This window comes from Pleurodeles waltl, chromosome 2_2 (genome assembly GCF_031143425.1).
Source record: "Pleurodeles waltl isolate 20211129_DDA chromosome 2_2, aPleWal1.hap1.20221129, whole genome shotgun sequence".
Classification (NCBI taxonomy): domain Eukaryota; kingdom Metazoa; phylum Chordata; class Amphibia; order Caudata; family Salamandridae; genus Pleurodeles; species Pleurodeles waltl.
The window spans coordinates 112,709,499-112,732,158 of record NC_090439.1 but is presented as its reverse complement, the minus strand read 5'-3'; the positions used below and the strand labels follow the sequence as shown (position 1 = coordinate 112,732,158).

Genomic DNA, 22,660 nt, shown 5'->3' with positions numbered 1-22,660 from the left:
CATGGGTCCACCCTTTGAACCCATGCACTCCTGTCAGATTCAATTTTTAACTTGGAAAGTAGCATTTCTAGTGGCAGTCACTTCATTACGAAGAGTTAGTGAAATACAAGCATTCACTATTGAACAACCCTTTATACAAGTACACAAACATAAGGTTGTACTTAGCACAAACCCCAAATTTCTACCTAAAGTCATCTCACCATTTCATTTAAACCAAACAGTGGAACTTCCAGTCTTCTTCCCACAGCCAGACTCCGTGGCAGAAAGAGCACTACATACATTAGATGTTAAAAGAGCTTTAATGTATTACATCGACAGAACAAAATAGTTTCGAAAAACTAAACAATTGTTCGTCGCATTCCAAAAATCCCATACTGGTAATCCTATATCAAAACCAGGCATAGCCAGGTGGATAGTGAAATGTATCCAAACTTGTTACCTAAAGGCTGAAAGACAACTGTTAATTACGCCAAAAGCACATTCCACTAGGAAAAAAGGAGCAACAATGGCATTTCTAGGAAATATACCAATGACCGAAATCTGTAAAGCAGCTACTTGGTCGACACCCCATACATTTACCAAGCATTACTGTGTAGATGTGTTAGCAACACAACAGGCCACAGTAGGACAGGCTGTACTAAGAACACTTTTCAAATAACTTCAACTCCTACAGGCTGACCACCGCTTAGGGGAGGATTACTGCTTTGTAGCCTGTGCATAGCATGTGTATGTGCAGCTACACATGCCATTGAACGGAAAAAGTCACTTAACCAGTGTACATCTGTTCATGCCATGTTCCGCTGCAGATTCACATACGCCCTCCCTCCTCACCGGGAGCCTGTAGATGTTTAAGTTAGATTTGAAATTTTTACATATGTATATACATCTCTATTCCATTGCATGGACTTCTTTTTCTTTACACTCTATCACTCTTACCTTACCCTCTGCGGGAAAACAATCTAAAATGGAGTCGATGCCCATGCGCAATGGAGCTGAAACAGAGGAGTCACTCGGTTCCGTGACTCGGACTTCTTCGAAGAAAAATAACTTATAACACTCCGAGCCCAACACTAGAAGGCAGGACCTGTGGATAGCATGTGAATCTGCAGCGGAACATGCCACGAACAGATGTACACTGGGCAGGTGACATTTTTCATATATACTCCCCTTCCCCCCCCCAAAACTATGAAATAATTACAAATCTACATTGGTGTATGGAACTTGCCATAGTGGGGTCCCTCAAACCTATCAAGAGTGTTCAGTCATGCTGTAATAAGGATATTACTTTGATATGAATCATATTTGCAAGAATGATGGATCAATAAAACATATGGAATCATCATGTAAGCCCAATAAAAACATTGATCAGAAATGTGTTGTTCATTCTTTCATACACTTAGCATTAGACTGTAATGATCAAATCAGCCCCTAGAGAGCACCACAATAAAAATAGTATTTTGAAAAAATATTGTAATGTAACCATACATTCAGCCCCTAGTGGGCATAACCGCATAAAATATAATTACAGTATAATCACATTAAAAGGGATTACAGTGTAGCCATATAATAGGACCTTAGAGGGCCCAGTGCATTACACATTTTCTGGACTTCCAAAACTTCCAAAATGTTACCAAACACAACACATCTGGAAGACTGTACGAGGCTGGCTCAGTTTATGGTTAACACCTGTGGTGTTGGCACCCTATACTGAGTCCAGACGGTTTTAGGTGTCCAGATAGCAAAAGCTCTATAGAGGTAATAGTGGCAAGCAGCTAAAGCTTATCCAGATGGAATGTAAAGCAGTACCACAATAGTCAGCCAGTAACTCTCACACAAGAAGGAACCTCGCAAGTGTTGCAGACATAAATAAAGGTTTGTTTATTACAGCACTAACTACTAGTCTAGCATTGGTATATCTCCCTTTTGCGATATCTACACACAATATATACACCAAATAACAAGCAGAAATAGAATCACAGAACCACCACCCATGAGCAGAGCCTTCACATTGTCCGTGGGAGAGCAGGATCCACCAGCCGGCCGTCATTGTCTTGAGTTGCCTGCCGATGCAGGGGAGTGACTGTCAGTGGACAGGAGATTCCTTCGTGCTTCCGGGTGAAAACCGAGTCCTTGTGAGCCTGGAGGATGCACAGCCTTGGATATTGCAGACTTCTTGCATGATCCAGAGAAACAATGTTGCAGTGGTCACCTTCCCACCAGAAGCAGACTTGTTTAGGTTCCATAACAGTCCATCAGCGATTCCAGAGGCCAGGAGCAGATGTCTTGTAGAGTCTTGCTCGATGAATCTGAGGACTTACCTCGGGTTGCCCCTAAGTAACCCTAAAATGAGGTTGGTCACTCTCCAAAGTGACTCACCTATCAGCGGGCGTCAAGGACATCCTCTACCTGGCCTAACTAGTCAGATGCTCCAAGGGGCCTTTGCTTGCATTGTTGCCAAGATGGCATAATCAACTGCTCAGTGCTCTGTGGTCAATTTGCTCTTCCTTTGTGTGGTTTTGCGCCGGAGTGGGAGCCATGGGTCCTGAACTGGTGCAGCAGATGTGCTCGCCAAAGCAGTCTGGTGGTGCTCAGAGGCCACCCCACTCTACCCCTAGACACCCAATAGAAAAGGAGAGGTGGTCACACCTCTCCCTTGCATGGCTTCCTTTGTTCTGCCGCCTTCTGCTTGAGTCCGGCTCACCAGCAGGAGGCCAGAACAGTGTCTGGGGTAGACAGCAGCATGGGCTGGCAGCCAGACGGCACAGGGAGAACTGGGGGATTCTCTAAGGAACCCCCAGAATACAGGGGATCATGCAACTAGCACTGGAATCTGTATTTGCATGATTCCATCATGTTTGATGGCAAAAATGTCTAGGTTTGGATAAGCGTTAATTCGTGTTAACCAGTGTCCACTACATACCTTAAGATGGCTTCCCCGCACCTACAAAGTCCAGGAAATGGAGTCTAGGGCTTGTAGGGGTACCCAGCTCACACAAGTGTACCCTCATACTTGGGGACATGCACTCTGCCCTTGGGTTGAAGGGCCTACTAGAGGGTTGACTTACAGTATCTTAAGTGCAGTGACTAGGATATAAGGTAGGCCTTATGTTGTTGGTGAAAGAGTGCATACACTATTGAATGCAGGCTGCAATGGCAGGCCTGTAGACAGTTTGCATGGGCTCCCATGTGTGGCACCATACATGTTTCACCCCATGGGAGACTCATGGTGTACCAATGCCCTGGTACCCAAGTACCATATAACAGGGACTTAAATGGGTACACCAGTATGCCAATTGTGGGGTGTAAAGTTTACCAGCAACCGAATTTAGAGGAGAGAACACAGGCACACTGGGGTCCTGTTTAGCAAGATCCAAGGGCACTACATTCTAAACAGAATGACACCAGGCAAAAAAGTGGGGATAACTATGTCAGTAAGATGCTACTTTTCTACAAAGACAAACTACTCCCAGCTGTAAAACAAAAGCTTCAGCCATGAGTGAGCTTAGAAAATCCTTTAAAACGGGTCAAGGTGATGATTTTGCACCCCCCAACCCCCTAACTTAGGATGGGGATCGAGTAGGTGATAAAGGGAGAAACAGCACATCGTGCAGAGTGCTTTGGTGGTGATCCCATTATCCTAGGACAACCACAGGCTGAATTATGGGCAAAAATGTGAAGTTAACGAAAGGCCCAGCAAAACATTGTGGGGGTGAGTTTCCCAAGTGCAGTAAATATTAGAAGAGCGGCTCGCCCGCCGTGCCAGGGAGAGCCTCCCTGCGGTTTTAATTGATATTGCCTTGTAATGCATTTCCTTTCTTTTAAAAAAAAAAAAATTATGCAGAGTTTCCTGTCCCACCTGGGCATCCCACCTCCACTAAAAATGACAGGGACATCCTTCTTGCACCAACCCTGGGCCCTGCTCCAGCTCTGGGGTGGGTGCAATTGATGAAGCTGCAACTGAGCCTTACGCACTTTGGTGGAAAATTAGGTTGCCAAACTTTAAAATGCCATTCCTTGTGCTCTGTTGGGCTGATTTTGGATGATCCTGTGCTCAATTTACACCTAGTGGCTTTCTCCTTGCATCAGGGGCAGTTCAAACAAACCTTCTTGCATCCAAAAGCTCGTTCTCCTGGCTCCCTGCATCAGTTCTTCGTGGCATTGGGCACATGAAAGTCCTGGGCTTTCCCCCAGCCGGACCTTGGGGGGGGGAGTAAGGGGCCAGCTTCACTGGACCTTGGGGAGACCTACTGGTCCTGGGGTCATCTGGACAGAGTCCTTTGTCCTGAGTGGGTGTTGGAGGATTCCTCCTTCAAGTTCTCTGTGGCGGTCCCAGGTTCGAGCGGCGCAGTTAGCGGGAAATCCGCAGGCAACAAAGTCTTTCCTCTTGTGCAAGGGTTTATAAAGCAGAGAGGAAGGTTCCAGAAGACAGGCACCCCCTAGCCAATCCTGGGGTGCCACAAACCTCTCCACACCTGTCCTAACATCAACTCTTGGGGTCCCAGCTCCACCCCCTCGCTGACATCACTGACAGGGACTTGCATACTTGAATTTCAAAGGCCCACTTGGGTTGTATGGCTATAGTTGTCTGGGCACTCTTGTTTATTCAGGGGGCTTGGGCAGTCTCATCTATGGTTCAGTGTGACAGCTGGGCTATTGATACAGGTCATTCCTCCTCATCCCTGCCCTTCTCAGGAGCAAGGAGAAGTAGTACTAAATCACTCCTTTTGTGTCGGGTGGCCTTTGTTGCTGCTACTGGAGAAAATGTAATTACTGGACACGGCAGGCCTGGGCTTCCTGAGCAGAGCCAGAGAAATATAAAAACTCTGAATGACCCACAAGATATGTAGTTATCGTTTTGTAAGTGGCAAATGTAATTTTCTAGCACACTTTACACTCTAATTCAAGACGTCAGACTACAAGTAGACTGTCCTCTGTAGGTCAAGAAGGAGGGGGAACTACACTCTGACAATTCCCTTCCTATGTGTATAATGTGATGTCACTGTAGTTAAAACAGTAAAGCACAAAGACCTTCCCTTATAGTGTACACTACCCTCATGAGACCTATCCCAAGTTAATACCTATCCCTGTCGAGTACCCATTGTGCCAAGCCAGCTGTGCGTTGTTAACCGGGCTGCACACAACCGTCTCCCACATGCAGCCAGCACCCATGTTCATGTGTAACGAGCCAAGTGCCCCTTACCCTTGCTGCATCGCAGCTTCCTTTTTTAAGAAAAACTTTTCTCTTTTTATTAAACATTTGCTCAGTTACAGTACAGCAGCAAAAAGGAAGAATTCAATGTGCAATAACTACAATAATAGCAATGTGCAGGTCGTTCCCTCCATAGGAAATGTACAGACAAGTAGAATGCAAACACAATCATCAAAACATTCCCACCCATTTTACATGCTCCGGTAGCTACGCCACTCACTCCACTCCTTTTCCCATTTATTAGGACAACCTCTACTAAGGTATACAGTATATTGTGCTCCCTGGCACCAATCCAGATTGCATCTCTGTAGTCTACACTAGGGGGAGAGACAGCACCCCAGATCCATGCAGTGTTACTTTTGGCTACTGACGCTGCAAGCACCAGCCAAATCCTATGGTATCTAGGCCAGGCTACCGCCCTTGCAATATTAAGGAGTTGCTATGTGGACTCCAAGGGGACCGCCAGACCCGTAACCTGCGTCATTTTCCTCGTCACTTCCTCCCAATAACCTTGGATCACGGGCACCGCATAACACATGAAAAAAACGTCCTCCTGGCTGCACCCTTTCAAATAGGTTGGCCGCCCTCCCCACTTGATGCAAAAGTGTCCTAGAGTAGGTTGTTCTATGCAATATCTTCAGCTGAACCAATCTGAATTGTGCGAGTATAGCTACTTCTTTGGGACTCTATATAGCCTCCACCCAGTCCTCCTCTTCAAGAGTTCCCTAGTCTCTCTCCCAAGAGACCCACAGGGCAACTTGGGGGTGGGGTCTGAAGAATTGCACATGATTTTCCTATATACAAGGGAGATAGCTTTGTGTCAGGGGATCAGCTAGCAGCTGATCCTCCAGTGAGGCCCCTGTGGGTAGCTCCTATCCTTCTAGGAGGTGGCTGTGCAGAGTATGGCCTAGTTCCAAATAACAAAACCACTCTGTCTCCCATTTCATACACTTGCTCTAGAGTATCAAAAGACACAAACGCCTCCTCCTGCCATATGTCACCCAGACGGTCTATCCCAATCAGTGCCTATTTCTTAAACCCCTGAAGGCCACCTACCTCGCCCAGGAATACACTTTCCATAGCGAGGTCATTTCCATCAGTTTACCATCCCAGCCTAATTACCTAGTAGCTGCCCTCCATACCCCGACTGTCACTTGAGTATGTGCCAGCAGATCCTCTTCAATTTCCTTCAATAGAGAAGGGGCGGGGGGAGGGGTAAACCCCATGGCCATTGTCCATTCTGCCAACGTGATAGGCCAGTTCTGCTCTGTCAAAGCCCAGTACATTGACTGCCACCGTTTGGGTTGCCCAGTATTATTTGTGTACGTGTGGAACTGCTAGACCTCCCTTGTAGATGCTCCTTTGCAGCTTTCTCAAAGCCACTCGTGAGGTTCCACAGTATTTGGCATAGCTCATGGCCAATTTTTTGAAGATAAAGAAAACTGGCAGGTCCTTTATATGGTGTATTTTGTAGTATATATAGCACCGTGGGTAGAGTCATTTTAAAGAGGGCTGCACATCCCATCAGGGGCAGCGGTATGTCGCCAGTGTGGAGTGTCAGGTCTGAACCATTCCAGTTGCAGATGTAGGTTCATGTTATAGAACACTTAAGGGTCGCTTGTGACGTTAAAGCCCCGGAGAGCCATTGTGGCTTTGCATCTTGATGACCAGCGTGGGATCCCCTGTTAATGGATATGTTAAAGATTTCTCCCAATTAATGTGAATCCCAGAGTGATTGCTGAATATTTGAAAAAAGGGCAGGATCTTATCAATGGAGAACCTCTGGCGTGTTGCATATAGTAATGCGTCATCAGCATATGATCAAATCCTTTCATTCCACTCCTGCTCTAATGAGATACCCCCAAATAAAGGTGTCTAAACAAACCCAGACCGCCAAGGGCTTGAGCACTTGGGTAAAAATCATGGGGGGGAAAGTGGACAGCCTTGTCTTCTGCCTTTTTGAAGGGCAGAAACCTGGGAGAACGTGTTATTACCTCATACTCTTGTCAGTGGGTCAACATATAGGAGTTGAACCCAACTGATAAACTTGGGTTCAAAATCAGACCGTTCCAGCTTGCAAACAGGTATTTCCATTTAATGCTGTCAAATGCCATCTTGAAGTCTAGTGACATCAGTGCAGCCAGCTCCTTAAAGGGAGGCCTGGGGACATGTAACCACCCCATAGAGGTGCCGGAAATTCAGATGTGTCCTTCTGTGTCATGAAACTGGATTGGTCTGGGTGGACTTTTTTTGTAATAGTCTGCCATCTTGTTGCCATGGCCTTTGCCAAAACCTTGGCCACGAGGATGAACAGCGAGATGGGTCTGTAAGACCCACACACCGTGGCAACTTGCTAATCTTCAGCCAGGCCCCCCCTCCTTCCTAGCTGTCTGGGACATATTCATTATGTGTTACCCAATTTTGTCAACCTTTGCTTTGAACAAGTCTACCAGTAGACCATTTGGCCCAGGCGCGTTTCCAGACATGGGCTCCTGCATTGCCTTTATTTCTTCTTCCGTTAGGTCCTGATCTAATGTGGCCCTGTCTTCTTTCAGTCAGCGACAGGAGGGCAATATCTCTCAAATCTACAGTCAGCATCTGACATGGGAGTCGTGGAGGTATATAGCTCCTCATGGTATCAAGCAATGGCTGTGCCGGTTTTGTGCCTAACTTTTTTTAAAGTCAAGGATCTCTAGTACCCAGGTCCAATCTTAATCATTTTTCTCAAGCCAGGCCAGTAGTTTGCTGGCTTTGTCTAAAAAATCGTACAGGCAATGCAGGGTGGCCAGCACATGAGCCAGCGTACTTTTTCCCAATAGATCCCGCAGTTCATGCTGCTTCAAACGCAAAAGATGTCTTGGGGGTGGAGAGGCTGACTGCCTGACCACCAGGCAGGATTCCAGTGGAGCACACATGTTCCAGAGCCTCACTTTTCAATTGTCATTCTTTTTTTTCCGGCCCCTGATCAAGGATTGCGCATGACCCCAGATTACTGCCATAAAGGCCTCCCATATCATGCAGGCCAACTTAACTGTACCTGAGTTTTCATAAAAATATTGGTCCACCAATCACATACACTGGCTTTTAATTTTTTTCTGGGGGCAGCATGTTGCTCTGGGCTGGTACAGAGAGCGTAGTCTCTACCAGCCAGTGGTCAGATACTCCAGACTGTGTGTGGAAACCCAAAAACCACCAACTCATATAAATTGTGTAAAAAGGTTATCAAGGTGGGCAAGACTATCTAGCGCCACAAAGAGGTGCTTGAAGTGGCCTTCCCCTGGATGGTGTTGGCACCAGTTGTACTCCAGTCCCAGGGCAGTGATAGTCTTGCAGGGGACCCACAGCATGGGGGTTGTCATTCTGGTGAGCCTCCTTGTCTGGGTCTATCAAGTCATTCATGTCAGCTCTTAATACCAGCGTTCCTTGTGGGAATTCCAGGAGCAAAGTCCCTATGGAGGCAAGTGTTAGTTTGTGGAGTTGAGGCGGAGAATATGAAGAGTACAGAGATTTAGTGTGAGCCCCGCCCATGTCCCAGTCGTGCCACAAATCTGCCTAGGGTGTCCGCCCAAACTCTCCAGGAAGAAAGGGCACTGATTTCTTGCAAAGAATACCAACTCCCCTGGGATCGGCCGTGTAGCCAGAATGTGCTAAGAGGGTGTAGCCAAATCTAACAATGGCCTTACAATTTCCTGTAAGGAGGGTCTCTCACAAAAGGATCAGATCCACGGCATGGCGACATATAAATTGGAGTACTATTGAGCGCTTAATCTTACTGCCTAGACCATTGACATTCCACAACCAAATAGCATGTTCTGGTATGATGTTCCCATAGTGTGGCTGGGGTAATATCCATGCCTCTCCCGAGAACTCCATAGTGGACCACCCCTCCTCCCAAACAAAGTCCCCTGAGTGTTTCCCTCTCCCTGACCACAGTGAAATCAGGCATGGTAAAAACAATCAGAATAACTTCACAGAACTGAAAAACCCAACTAGAGTGGCCCCACCCACCCTGCTACCCTGCCACGTAGGCTCCTAATGGCCCACCTCCCCGTCCTGTGCCCACACTTGAACATTAAATACTAACAATGTGGGGTGACTGGCTCTGTTGCTATTAACCAACGGATTCCAAGTAAACATTTCATATAAATCCCCGTTGAGTAAGGTTGACAAAATATATCCTTTAGCATTTTTAAAGTCAGCCACAGTTCCACTGAGCACAAACACTTCCACTGCCCAAGGCTCTGCAGCTGATGCATTAGCTGTCACGCCCACCTTTTACATCTCCATCAGTGTCAGTATAGGGGGAAGGAGGCAATATGCAGTATACATTTATCTTTCATTGGTCCCTTGGAGCCTGCTCAACTGCTGCATTGACAGTCTGATCTTTAACTTCCTTGTTTGTATGCCCCTGCCCTTTAGATTATCTCCGGGACCTCCAAAGGTCTGTCTTTCAGATGAGCGCTGACCCTTCAATCACTCCAGGGTCTCCTCATTCGATAAAAAGTGCCATGTCTTCCCTTCTGCAGCCACCCTACGTCTGGCTGGGTATAGAATCATGTATTTGAGGTTGCGTGCATGGAGTTCCTTCTTCACATCCTCAAAGCTGCGTCCCCCCATTTTTTTTTTTTTTTCTTTTTTTTTTTTTGCACTTGTTGGGTGAAGTCTGTGAAGAAACTAATTATAATAATTTCATATTTCAGATCACCATGTGATATATGGCACCTATAATAATGTGTACCTGTCATGGTAATTGAATATCTGGGTGATAATAGTTCATGGGGGGGAGGGGGGAGTGGTGGGAGGGACCAGCCCCTGATGGGCTCTCCACGGAAAATAATTTGGATAGGTGCTTGGGATGGGAGGATATTACCAATGAGGTCCTCTATGAAGAGATCAGTGCTCTAACCCTTGGTCCCCTATGGGACCCCCAATACTTGCGTGGTGTTCTCCTCACTCTGTCCTCCTGATCCTTCAGCTTTGCCACTAATGTGCTGTTTTGTTCCGTAAGAAGCTGCACTTGGCATTCCAGCCTCTTGGTGGTCAGCTGCAGGAGACTGATGTGCAATTGAGCAGCGGCTACCTTTTTAGGGTCAAGCCTGTGTTGCATGCGCTCGCGCATGCGTATCACAGCGAGACTCTTTTTTTTGTATTTAGAAAAGGGCTCGGAGCCCTGTCAACTTCATGTCAGTGTTTTTTATTGGTTCGTGGGCTTGCCTAATAAAATCTGCTTGCTTTCATTAGTTGAAGGCAGGCATAACTCATTCCTTTTCCGGTGGCTAGCCCTCCTCGAGCGCAGCGAACAAGTACAGAAAACATGCGAGGCTTGCTGTTTTCCATCTGGCTCGTGGACTTCTTTTTCTCTAATTTACGAGCGCAACTCGCTTGGCAGAAGTCGAGCGCTTTACATAGTTAATTTCACTTTTTCGGGTTATGTACATAAATGCACTTTTGCCCGATAGGTGAAAAGTCGGGTTAGGAGTTTACAACGCGATCCGCTCTAACATGAGCAAACGCGAGACCCGTTGCATTGTAAATGCTTGTTATAATTCTTTTTTTAAGGTGCGCCTCCAACTGGGTGACGTCAACCGTTATGGCATCAAGCTTGGGTTCCAGCATGCCCTTTAGATCCCGAATCGCTGCCATGATGGCCCCTAGGGAAGGCTTGTTGACATCAGTGGGCGCTGACCCAGCCTCTTTATCACTTATTGCCATACCTGCGGGCCCTAAACTGATTCTGTATGCTGGTGTTCTGTTGCACTCCCTCTGTGTTGCAACTTGCAATAGGCCAGTAGCTCACCTTGTCCCCGGTACCCCCCAGGGCCATGGTTCTCAAAGAGGATCATGATTCGAGAGGAGAACCAGGAGGGGAGAGCAGTTATTTCAAGCAGGCAATCAGGATTTCCTGACGCTGCAGTCTGCCAGAAGTGCAGGCTCTGCTCTCATTCTCCCCAGGCTGCACTTACTTGCTCACCGTGGACGCGGCACAAGAAGCTCCTCCCCACTGTATGGGCAACCTCCACACAACCGCTGCACCCGTCCTCTACCATCTGCCGCAGCTGCATTCAGCTCCAGCAATTCAAGCTGGGCAGGTGGGACTGTCGAAGCCGAGCTTACGGGCTGCGCAGCTCCTCCTCTAGGCTGTGCCACATTTGTCTTCAGCAGCAGCTGGTTGAGCAATGTGGCATCTTGTCTGTCGCCCCACACGGGTGGGGCGCAAGCTGTTGTTAAGAGGCACCTGGGGTATTTGGGGCCCACCACAGGTCCTCGATACCCCCAGCATACAAGTCTGGATTCAGGGGGACTGATCAGTGCCCGCCGCAGAGCTCGTCTAGTTAGCAACCATTTTGGCTGGTGCCAAGTCATGCCCCTGCAGCGGCTTTAGCTTAAAAGGTGGACACTGGCAGTAAACACGTGCAGTCCATTTACTGTGGGCAAGAAACAGGTTGTGAGGCTCACCTACAGTAAAAAGTCCAATAATTCCAGGCCTACTACTGTGGCAGAATCCAGTGCAACAGCCATCTTTCCACAGATGCACGTACTGGGGCTAGAGATAATGTTAAGCATTAGTTCCAGGGTTGAAATGCGCTTTAGAGTGCAGCTTACTAATTTCCATGTTTTAGTGATTTTCACCACCTCCTCTGTAATCTTTTCTCATACTGAGAAACCTCTTTCACAGTTTGGGGGGTGGTGGCGGAGTGGTTTGGGGGAAAGTTAACTTGTGAACGCTCACATTTTTTGTATATGCAAATCTATACATGCGTATTTGCTCATGCTAAAATGCAGTTCAGATATTTTCTAGGTGTAAGATTTCCTGGCCTACTTCTGTAAATTGTAAATCTGCACTGCAAGGGCATATGAAATGGGTGCACTTTTGCGACATTTTGTTTATGAAGGGTTGGGCCCAGCCTCGTGAGGGGTAGTAAGCGCTATATAAATACGATTACAATACAATACAATAATTAGGACTTGAGTAAACCAAAAACGTTTAGTTTTTTTTAAAAATTCTTTCCCTCTCCTCTTCTCTCGGCCCGGACAGAAAGTTATTCCCTGCAGTGCCTGGGACTACTGTGGCAATGTGCGCTTATGGAGACCAAAATTATTGTGTTTTGCCAGGATTTGTTATAATGAGGAAGGCCTAGCAGTTCCCACAACAATAACGTTTTACAAAAACCATGCCAAAACAAGAGACGCATTGACAAAACCAAAAGGCTGACAGCCAGTGTCAGACCTATTGGCTTTGCTAATGATAGTTTATTTTCACGTTTCTCATACTCTTGTTGAAACTGGTTGCACTTATTTTCCATTATGAATATTTGTTGGAAATTCTAGCATGCATCAACACATTCTACTTATTGATTCTTCAAAGTGCTTAAAAAAAAAATCACAGTTTAACAAAACATTTTTGTTCCTAGTTTCATTTTTTGTTACATTTAATTTGAAAGTAAAGGCTCCTCAGGCTTGCTTTCAAGCTTCTGCAAATATTTGCATCTAATAGGATGGGAATGCTGGAAGCAATATTTGGAGCCTTAAAATTGCGCATGTGTACGTTTTTATACTGGGACCACTATCCGCATTGCAGTCTGAGCACACATTTCCTTAGAGCTCTCTAACCCTATTAATAAAGGCTTTGCATTTATGCACCATAAATACAAGTTTGAACATCATTAACATATGAACACAAATATTACCTTAACTGAAGACAGTGCCCTTCCCTTGTCCATAATGTGGTAAAGTAAGCTAGCAGTCAGAGTTTGTACTGCAGGGTGTTACGCCTATGTATTCCAAGGACAAAATAAACATGAAAACGTGTTGTCCTTGACCCTCAAACAATATGTCCTGGAAGTTGGGCTGTAGGATATTCACATCCCTGTGTAAGTGAGGTCAGGATAACCGGTGGTGCATTCATCTGTTATGTTGGTTCTTTCCAGTTACATTTATTTAGATTTATCAACCAGGGCTTGGAAGAGCCTATAAACAGTCATTTATATCTTCCCATAGGCCTCGTAAGACACCCTCTTAATTTTAATGGTAGGACCCCCAAGAGCGATTGTCCAGGTCTTCCAGTTTCTCTTGTAAAGTAATGATCCTACAACATCATAACCTCCTTCATCAAATGTTAATTGTCTCATTGTCACTTGCTACTTCAAATTGTGATGCTAGTTAGCCTATTTTTATTTTTATTTTTTAAAACCCTTATCCTCATGTAACTCCTATCCAAGGTATGATCTCAGTGAGGCGAAGCCTTCCTTTCCTTAAGGCTATGAAACCACATTTCCATAAATCATTTAGTTGCTTTGAAGCCTGCTTCTTTTAATGTGCTGTAACTTCCCTCTCTCCCTCTCAGGGTGCTGTATTTTTTGATTGTTCCTGCTGTTCCTTTTCAGCTCAACAGATCTAATAATTCCCTTCCAAGATGAATGCATGTAAAACCATACCCTCTTCCCTCTTTGGAATCTACATTTGTTTTGGTCCTTTTTTTTTTTTTATTTTTTTTTTTTTTTTGCAATTCCAGTCTTCACTATGCATTCTGCACAGATTACAACAAATAGAAAATAACAATATACAGATTTATTGATACAACTGTTTAATAATTGATTACCAATGTACTTGAGTAGTTGTGTAATCCGGTGGATCTCTGGTAGCACCCTTATGGTGCTAAATCATTGTCTCAATCTGGAAGAAAGAATATTTGAGTGTATCCCTGAGTCTATTGCAATACAACTTTCATGGCACAAGATGTTATTTTGACAAGATAGAGTATTTCTGTGAAACACTTTTTTTTTTTTTTTTTAAATATATATTTTTTTATGCAAAAAACTATTCCCGTAGATTTGTGATGCAGTGGAATGCTAAGTATAGTCCTACTGTTTCTTTTTCCTTGATTATTTTTTGTAATCAGTTATATTATACTGCTCTTTCTGTGTGAAACGAGGCAGGACTGGGCTTCTTTGGAGAACAAAGACTTGAAAAGATGGAAGAAAGATTGATTTGACTACACACTAACTCTGTGCTTCCCAATCTTTTTAGAAACACCTCTCAGTTTTTATAACGGACAGAATTGCTACCCAACAGCCTGTAATGGGCACGAGGCAGGGCAGTTTTTTAATGGAACTAAAGCATTGTGTAATAGTGCATTGCCATTTACAGACAGCCACAGAAATAGATAGTAAATTTACACAGATGTATACATTTACTGAGAAAACTGTATAACATGCAAACTGTGGAGATTGGGTTCCAGTGAATATTTATCATTTGTGCATCACCAAGTAAAGTATCTTGATTTGTTTTGATCCTATTAAAATATGTTTCCAGCGCATCCAGAATGTTCTTCGTTTCTGTTTTCCTAACTGATGAATGCATACAATTCATTTACAGGAGTTAACACTTTGTCCGTTGCATCCTTACTATTCCTTTTACACTCCCTGTATTCCAGCACGATCGTCACATAATTCACTTTAGAAACTCCTCTCACTTTTGCAGCCAGAGAAAAAAAAACGCTAATCCCCGTGTTAAAGGAGTAACTATGAATTAGACATTTGACCTCTGTCTTTGATGCAATGCACCTAGATAAGCACAGAATTTAAATGCAACTTTATTGCTCAGACTTTCCTGACCCACCAAAATAGGCTTGCAACTCACAGTTTGGGAAATGCAGCAGTAACCCATTGAAGACATTAGCAAATAAACAAATGAGCAATTGGCCTGTCTCCAAGCTTTGTTGTGCAAAGTGTTCAAAGGGACACATGTGTTGCTGGAAGCTGGCTGCAGGTACCTAGACCACACTCCAATCTCCTACTCCCGCTCATTCAAGCTGTGTAGGAATTGCTGATGATCAGCTTGCTGCGTTCCTGAGGATTGTCTTGGTGATACTGCTTTGCATAGAATAAGAAAGGATCTTGGCCTTGGATAGTAGGCTATGTCATAGTTAACATAACACTGGAGTTGTGGAGTGTGGATTTGTGGGTAAACACAAGGTAAATGTTTATTTTCTTGAACCTTGTCTGCTGAGCCCAGAGTTTCGTGTAAGCACATCCCATAGTGTTTCGATTTGGACCGTTACAAGGCTGAGGTAGAAAGCTCACAATAGTGAAACTCCATGCTCCAGTTACATTGTGACCCTAGTAAGTAACAAAGTAGTTAACTGCAAAGGTGTAGTTGGATGAATGACATTTCCATCTGGTGCCTGGAAGGAGAATCAATGGCTGATCTTTGCTGTTCGGAGTGTCAGCACTGGAATTTTGATGCATTTCCACCTTGAATATGCAGAGAACCTTGTCTTGAAAGGTCCGAACTAATAGTAAAAGAACATAGGTAATTTCTCTACCACTTCTGGCAAATCTATACATTTATTTTTGTTTTAGATAGTCTTTAACTTGAGGCTGATAGGACGTTTAATCCATTTTCAATGTATTTTATTTTAGCTGTGCACATTAAGAAGATTACACTGAAAGGAGTGCATAAGAAAAGAGCTGACAAAAATCTAGAATACACCTTCATTGTAAGTAAGCTACATCTTTATTTATTTGTAACTGTTTATTGTTTTTTTTTTTTTTTTTTTTTATTTCTGCAGATGGAGAGCAATAACAGTTACATAACATATTGTCATGCTTGTGTTGTCATTTCCCAGTCTAGTGTTATTAAATTGTCAACCGCAAGCATATGACCGCTGATCTCAATCAAAATCAAAACGATTGAGACTGAGAAGTGTGTTTTGGGGAATGAGGGACAGAGGAAGGGGGAGTCCTGATGGGAACACAGTCTGTGAGGTAAATCACGGAGCCAGTAAGGGACACCCGACCCTCAAATAGGAATTTCTTTGTATTTATAATAATGTGAGCTTGAGATCGCTAGGAGTCTGGTTGAGTTAATGGGACCACAGCGTGTAGGCGAGCAGTCTGGAGAAGTCAGCTGAAGAGAAGTCCGACGTGGATTCCTGGGGTGGATCAACCAGCCGTGAGAGCAGCGCCTCCCAGTTTTGGGCTATCAGTCGGCTGCACAATCCTCTAGTGTCCTCCCTGTGCGGTGCCATGGCCTCTGCTTTCACTCCGTGGGGAAAAGTGGCACATCGGAGTTTGAAGCTGGGAGGAAATGGGAGCTTCCAGGACATTGTGAGAATTTTTTTTCTTCTTTTTGGCTATTGTAAGGGCGAGACGAAAGAAACACCCCGCACGCCTTTTGTTTCTCTTGTAGTTGGCCTGTGCCCTGCCTTCCAGGAATATATGCCCACTATCCTCGTTACTCAGACCAATCAGGACCTTACAGTGCTCCAGTAGATCCTTAAGTGGGAGATAATCCACACCATGTGTCTTGGGTCAGCCCCTGGGGACCCGTACCTAGCACAAGTGTCCAGGGAGACCTTGGAATATGTGTGTAAGCCGCTGTGGGGAAAGATGGCCCTAGTAAGTTACATCTTTATAATGTGGTGAGGTTTAAGATGTAAGCGGCTCTTCATTGAGGTCAGCAGGATCCTACACCTCCAGACACCTTTTGGTCCAGTTACCAGGCTCTTACTGGCACAGGTGTAAACTTCCACGTAAAGGGGAGGGTGTGTGCTCGAAAGCCCAAGGCAAGATGGCCAGATCAGAATTATCTTCCCAAAGTCCTGTTAAGGGGCGACCATCTTTCCAGGGAAATAAACACAAGGTGTACAGGGTGCTACTAGGAAGATGTGCACCCCAAAAATGGACACCCTGGCATGTGCGAGGTCCCCAGACATCCTACTAAGGTGCTGCAGGGGGCTTATAATAATGGCACAAAATGGTGGATGTCTGTGTATGAACCCAGCTGGGGAGTGAAGGCCAGGGCCAGCGGTAGCACTGTGAACGGTTTGTGCTTGAACCGACTGCAGAGGAAAGGGGCTTGGTGATGTTGAGAGAGAAGCCCGCACCCAGCACTTTCCTGGAAGAGGTGGTGCCGACGACGTGGTGCGGCCTGGCTGGAGTTAACCGCCACTAACTGGGACAGGCGGCATGCTGTGGAGTGGATGAGCAGCCGAGCGGACATACCTGCTTGCCTGGAGAAATCATAGCGATTGCCAGGAGTGCCCGGGCGGGGCTGCATGAGAGAATTGTCAGGGGCAAGTAATACTGGAGCCCGAACGCCGGTGGCAGCCTATGCAGTGAGGCAGAGACAGCTGTGAGTGGCACGGCTTGGTAGCGGGCATCGAGTTGGGGCCTGGCCCTCACAGTTCAGACTAGGCAAGCCACGCAGAAATTGCAGCATTGCCGGAACATGGCAGGAGCAATGCTGGTGCACAACAGTGCACGTGGGTGCGCTGGGGAGAGCTGGTCTCCATAGTTGCGAACACTGATGCGGACATTGTATGCATTTAGGGGGCCAATTTTGAAATGTGCTTTATCGCTAGATGGCGACTGCTGTGAAGTAGCGGCTGCACTTTTTTACAGTGTAGCCAGTGGTCCCTGCTGCACCGGTGATGTTGGGGTATTGCTGCCCCCTCCCCTTTAATTCCACAGCTGCTTCAACGATTCTCTATGGCAAAAGCAGATAAATGGTAGGCCCGCCTCACATTTGAGTCTCATAAAGGATCTAAGACTCATCCAGACCCTTTAGTGGAAGCTTACCCAGATTGCCAGCTGTCGACTGCGACAACCCTGGAGACCACTCTGATGGCGATGCAGCAGAGCCTTAATTCAAATGATGGTAAAATAGACTCTCAATATTTGCAGAGACCAAATGGCAGCCAAATAGGAGAAGCAAATCACCCGCATAACCGCTGCGGAGGAATGTATCTCCATCACCGAAGACAATCGGTCAATAGAAAATGCCTTCACATGGAAACATCCTCGGTAGATATGCTCTTGGAATGAAGACCTTGAAGCGCGGTCCTGCCAGAATAACCTGTGGATTGTGGGAGTGCCGGAATCCACCAGTACAAGCCCAGTGGATCAATAGGTGGAGACTATGCTCTGCAACTTTTTTGGGGTTGAGAACTGTCCGCCATACTGGTGGTTGAATGGGCCTACAGATCTCTGGTGGCCCGCCCGCCTCCCAAACTGCTTCCATTCCCTATTATAGTTGGGCTTTTAAATTACCAAGACCGGGATGCTGTACTGCGCATGGCAAGAGAGAGAAGGGTGCTGTTCAATATCCAGGAAATATCATTAACTTCTTCCCGGAATTCACTGTGACAGTACAAGCAGCCTGCAAGCAATGTGCACCAGTCAGAAAGAAAATGAAACAACTTGGCATAACATATGCCTTACCCAGCTTGATTCTGTGTAGAACACCTTGGAACACAAGATACTGGTGACTCCGCAGGCGGCAAGGGCCTACACAAAAACATTGGTACCACCTCATAAGGATCGAACAACCTCTGAACTGGATGATCCAGATGATTGACATAGCCAAAGCCCAGCGGCTAACCTATTGGGGGCCTGCCACCACACAAGTCTAATGAACTTTACATTTTCAGGGCTTTCAGAGAGTCTTTCTATGTGCTCTGCATACAGTTAGCAGAGGGTGGCCAGCCGCAATGTCACACTGTGGGCTGTGCTCGCCTCATTTGTGTGGCCTGAGAGAAGACTCTGCATAACGCCGTTCCACTATTCGAAGCTGAGGGTGGGAATGATGGTGGAACAAGAATTGAATTGCAATTTTAATGTCTGCCACATCGTAAAACAGCCCAAATTGACAGTCCCAGCCACTTCCAATCACTGGAAGGGTGTTTGGAGTCTCTGGCAGCCCCACAAAGGGTACATCACACCTGGTTTCTTGTTTTGTGAGATATTTATAAATGGCTTTGCCAGACTAGTAGAACTAAGCCCTTTGTTGGAGTTCAAATTTCTTTGTCTCTTTAGCTGGTTGGGTTTGCTAAAGAGGGGAGAGGGTGGAGGGTGCAAGGTTTGTTATTGGGTTGTATTCTTGTTAATGCATCACTATGCAGTCAGTCACTACTTACCTACTCATTCGTGTGGGTCTGTGGTTTGAGGGAACCCAGGTCATGATGCACCAGGTCTGATAAGGCCCCTAATGTAGGGCAGATAATGCTGCTGATTTGAAATGCCCACGGGCCAAATAATTCACACAAACCAGGACAGCTGCTTGCGTATCTCAACAGTTACCATCTTCACATCGCTCTTCTGCAGGAGACGCACCTCACTAAAAACACTGACAAAAACATTGGAGCTCGATAGACTGCCATCAGGGTGGCTTCACCCTACTCGGCGACTAGTAGGGGAAATGCTCTGCTAGTGCGATACAGGAGAGAATGGAGGCTGATGGCCTGTGGCACCTACACTTCCTCTGGACACAGCAAATTGTCTAGGCTGGATTATTGGCTAGTGATCTGGAAGTTAGTACCTGGGCAAAAGGGATCCAACATATGCCAAGGGTCCTGTCAGATCATACCCCGGTGAAAATAGAAATCGCTCTCCCAACACATACTCTGGTCCCGTTACCTGGCGATTTCGCGTCACTGCCTTACATGATCCGTTTTTTTTTCTTTCAAAAAGGAGTTAAAGAGGCCATACACTTTTTTTTTTTTTTTTTTTTTTTTTTTTTTAGAACAATGTAGGCACAGTGAACAGCACAGCACTTACTGGGGGGCATATACAATCAATATAAGGTGAATATGTATTAGCTTATAAGCAAGGGTCTTACGTGACATACACATGCAATTACAGAATACCGAGAATGCCATAAAGGGATTGGAGACTCAATACGCAACGTCCCGAACCCCCATGTCTTGGTGGCAGCACGGGAACAAATCGCAGCATACGAAGACATGGCAGAAAGGTAGGCACGTCACCTCTCAGACACCATACTGCGAAGGCTTATGGAGAGGGAGGTAGACCTGGTAGGAATCTAGCAACTAAAATGAAAGAGCACTGGGCACCCACATACATTACGAGTATATCCACTCGTGACAACACAGCGGTTTTTGATACTCCTGCATACTAGCCATTTTCCCAAACTACTGTGCGCAGTTCTGCAGCAGATGTAGCTCTGCTTTAGAAACAGAGATTGTGGGCTACTTAGAGGACATAGCACTAGCATGGCTATCGAATGGCCAATGTTAATGTTAAAGAGCAACCTCTGACTGTTAAGGAGGTGAAGGAGGCTATACGCACCCTGCCTAATGGTGAAACCCCAGGTGTAGATGGCCTCATCAGTTAATTTTATAAGGAATGTGTGGAGATATTAGCCCCATATTTATACGATGTTTATGGGGAGGCACATAATGGGTACCCGTCCCACTCCCTCAGAGGCCCGCCTCATCACCCTCCTCAAGCTGGGTAAACTGTTACATAAATGTGAGTTTTACAGATCTTGATCCCTAATTAACACAGATGCCAAGATCCTGGCCAAAATATTGGCTACTCGCTTACAGCCTCTACTCACTAATATGGTCTTACCAGATCAATCTGGATTTATACCCCCATTGCTCCTCGGCACACAACTTGCACAGTGTTTGCTCTCCTACATCACTTAGACCATGGCATGCAGGGGGCTGCGGTGCTGCTGGATGCAGCTAAAGCATTTGACTCCCTTGAGTGGACCTATATGTTCTCGATACTCCCAACACATGGGTGTCCCACAGATATTTTTACAATGGATACAACTACTTTACACCTATCCATGGACCCACATCCCCGCCGTTGACTATCTAGAGGCACCAGACAGGAGTGTTCTCCCCCCCCCACCCTCCCTTTTTTTATTGCACTGGCCCTAGAACTTTTGGCATGCATAAACAGGCAACAACATTGAGCAGCTGCCCTACATTTCACTTGCCGTCCCTTGGCCATATTCCTCTAACCAGATGATTTGGTGCTTTGTTCGAACACCCCAGGTATATGTTGTCCGAGCTATCCGGGAGTATGTACAATATAAACATTACTCTGGCCTGAGTATCATAAGGGCAAACTCCACTATCTTGCCTCTTACTCATAGCACTGCGCCTCACCAGTTGGATTATCCACTGGAGTGGAGTACTGAAGCAGTCAAATAGTTGGGCGTCTGGCTACACAGGGACCCAGATCTTTTTCTTTGCTGTAATTGCGGCAAAGCGATGTCAAGACTTGGGGGATCAGGTCTCTAAATGTATACAGTTGCCATTGTCACTGGCTGACAGAGTGGTACTGTTAAAAAATGATGGTACGTCCCAGGTTCCTGTACCTTTTTGCTAATATCCCCATCCCACTGACCCAACATTTTTTCATGACTTTATGCTCACATACATTAACTCTAATATGGGTGGGGAAACAACCAAGGATAGGGTGGAATATACATATTCTGCCCTATGATCAAGGGTGGTTTGGGATACCTGATTTGCACTTACATTGTCTCTGTGCCCAACACAATATGCACACTATTGGCTCCACCCCCAGGTCTGTATACCACATTTGCCTGTTAAAGGGGGCGATGCACATCGTGTCCTTCTCAAGGCTATCGTGACACAAACTGAAGTTGCAACACTGGGGAGAGATGAACACGGTAGACTTTAAAGCATCATCAGGGTGATCTCTAGGTAACCGCATGAGTAAACTTCCACTCTACGCACCAGCATTCCTGCTGCGGTATCACCCGAGCCACTCTGTTAAGCGTGAAAAATACATGCTAGTCCTTTTGAGGAATCTGGGCCTTAACTTTGTGGGGTGGGAGTGTATTTCTGGGTGGGAAATTTGGAGAGATAGCAGACCTAACAGACCAATCGTTCTCTCCGCCAATGGTTTTCACATATCATTGCCTATGCTCAGCCATAAAGGACCTATACTAGTCATTCCCGCTGAACCCCTCGCACTTAATGCACTATAATTTATACTTAACCCTTCCCCGAGGAAACTGTTAAAGCACTTATATAATATATCATAATGTGATGGGCCTGTGACTGAATCATTAACTTTGCGGAAGTGGAATGTCATACTGGAAGATCCCTTGAGCCCTGAAGATTGGAGTTTCTGCTGTGCAGTTAGAGGCATACTTACACCTAATTGTAACTTTAGAATAATCCATTTTAAGTACCTGCAGCAAATGTACTACACTCCCCTGAAGTTATTTAAATGCAGGCTATGAAATGATGATGATTGTACAAGGGGCAGATGCACGGGGCGGATTTCATGCACTTGCCTTGGGGATACAGGAAAATATATCATATCATTTTTGGGTGCAAGTGACAGAGGTTCTCACTGACATGATGTTGGAAACGGTGGAATGTACGCCTACAATGTGCATTCGCGGCCTGGTGAAATCTTTGCAACCAAGCAACCTCAAACTTGCGGCAATAGCGTTTTTGTTGTCTAAATTAAGAGTGGCTATCCACTGGGGGAGTAGGTCAACCCAGACAACATATGTTTGCTTAAAGGATATGAGCTTCTGTCAGGAGCAATTGGAACTGTATACGGAAGAGCACAGGCATGAGGCGCAGAAGTTAACATTAACACTGGGAATCTCAGAATCCTGATCTAGGCATCTACCCCAGCAGTTAACGCCCAA

At 45.7% G+C, this 22,660-nt stretch overlaps 1 protein-coding gene across 1 annotated transcript in view; it reads left to right on the top strand.

Moving 5' to 3' along the window:
- The window catches only part of ZCCHC2 (zinc finger CCHC-type containing 2), a 362,663-nt gene that overhangs the window by 66,047 nt on the left and 273,956 nt on the right, over window positions 1-22,660 (top strand). Inside the window, exon 3 of the mRNA XM_069219490.1 lies at window positions 15,631-15,707. Coding sequence (XP_069075591.1) covers window positions 15,631-15,707 — 77 coding nt within the window. The remainder of the gene's footprint in view (window positions 1-15,630; window positions 15,708-22,660) is intronic.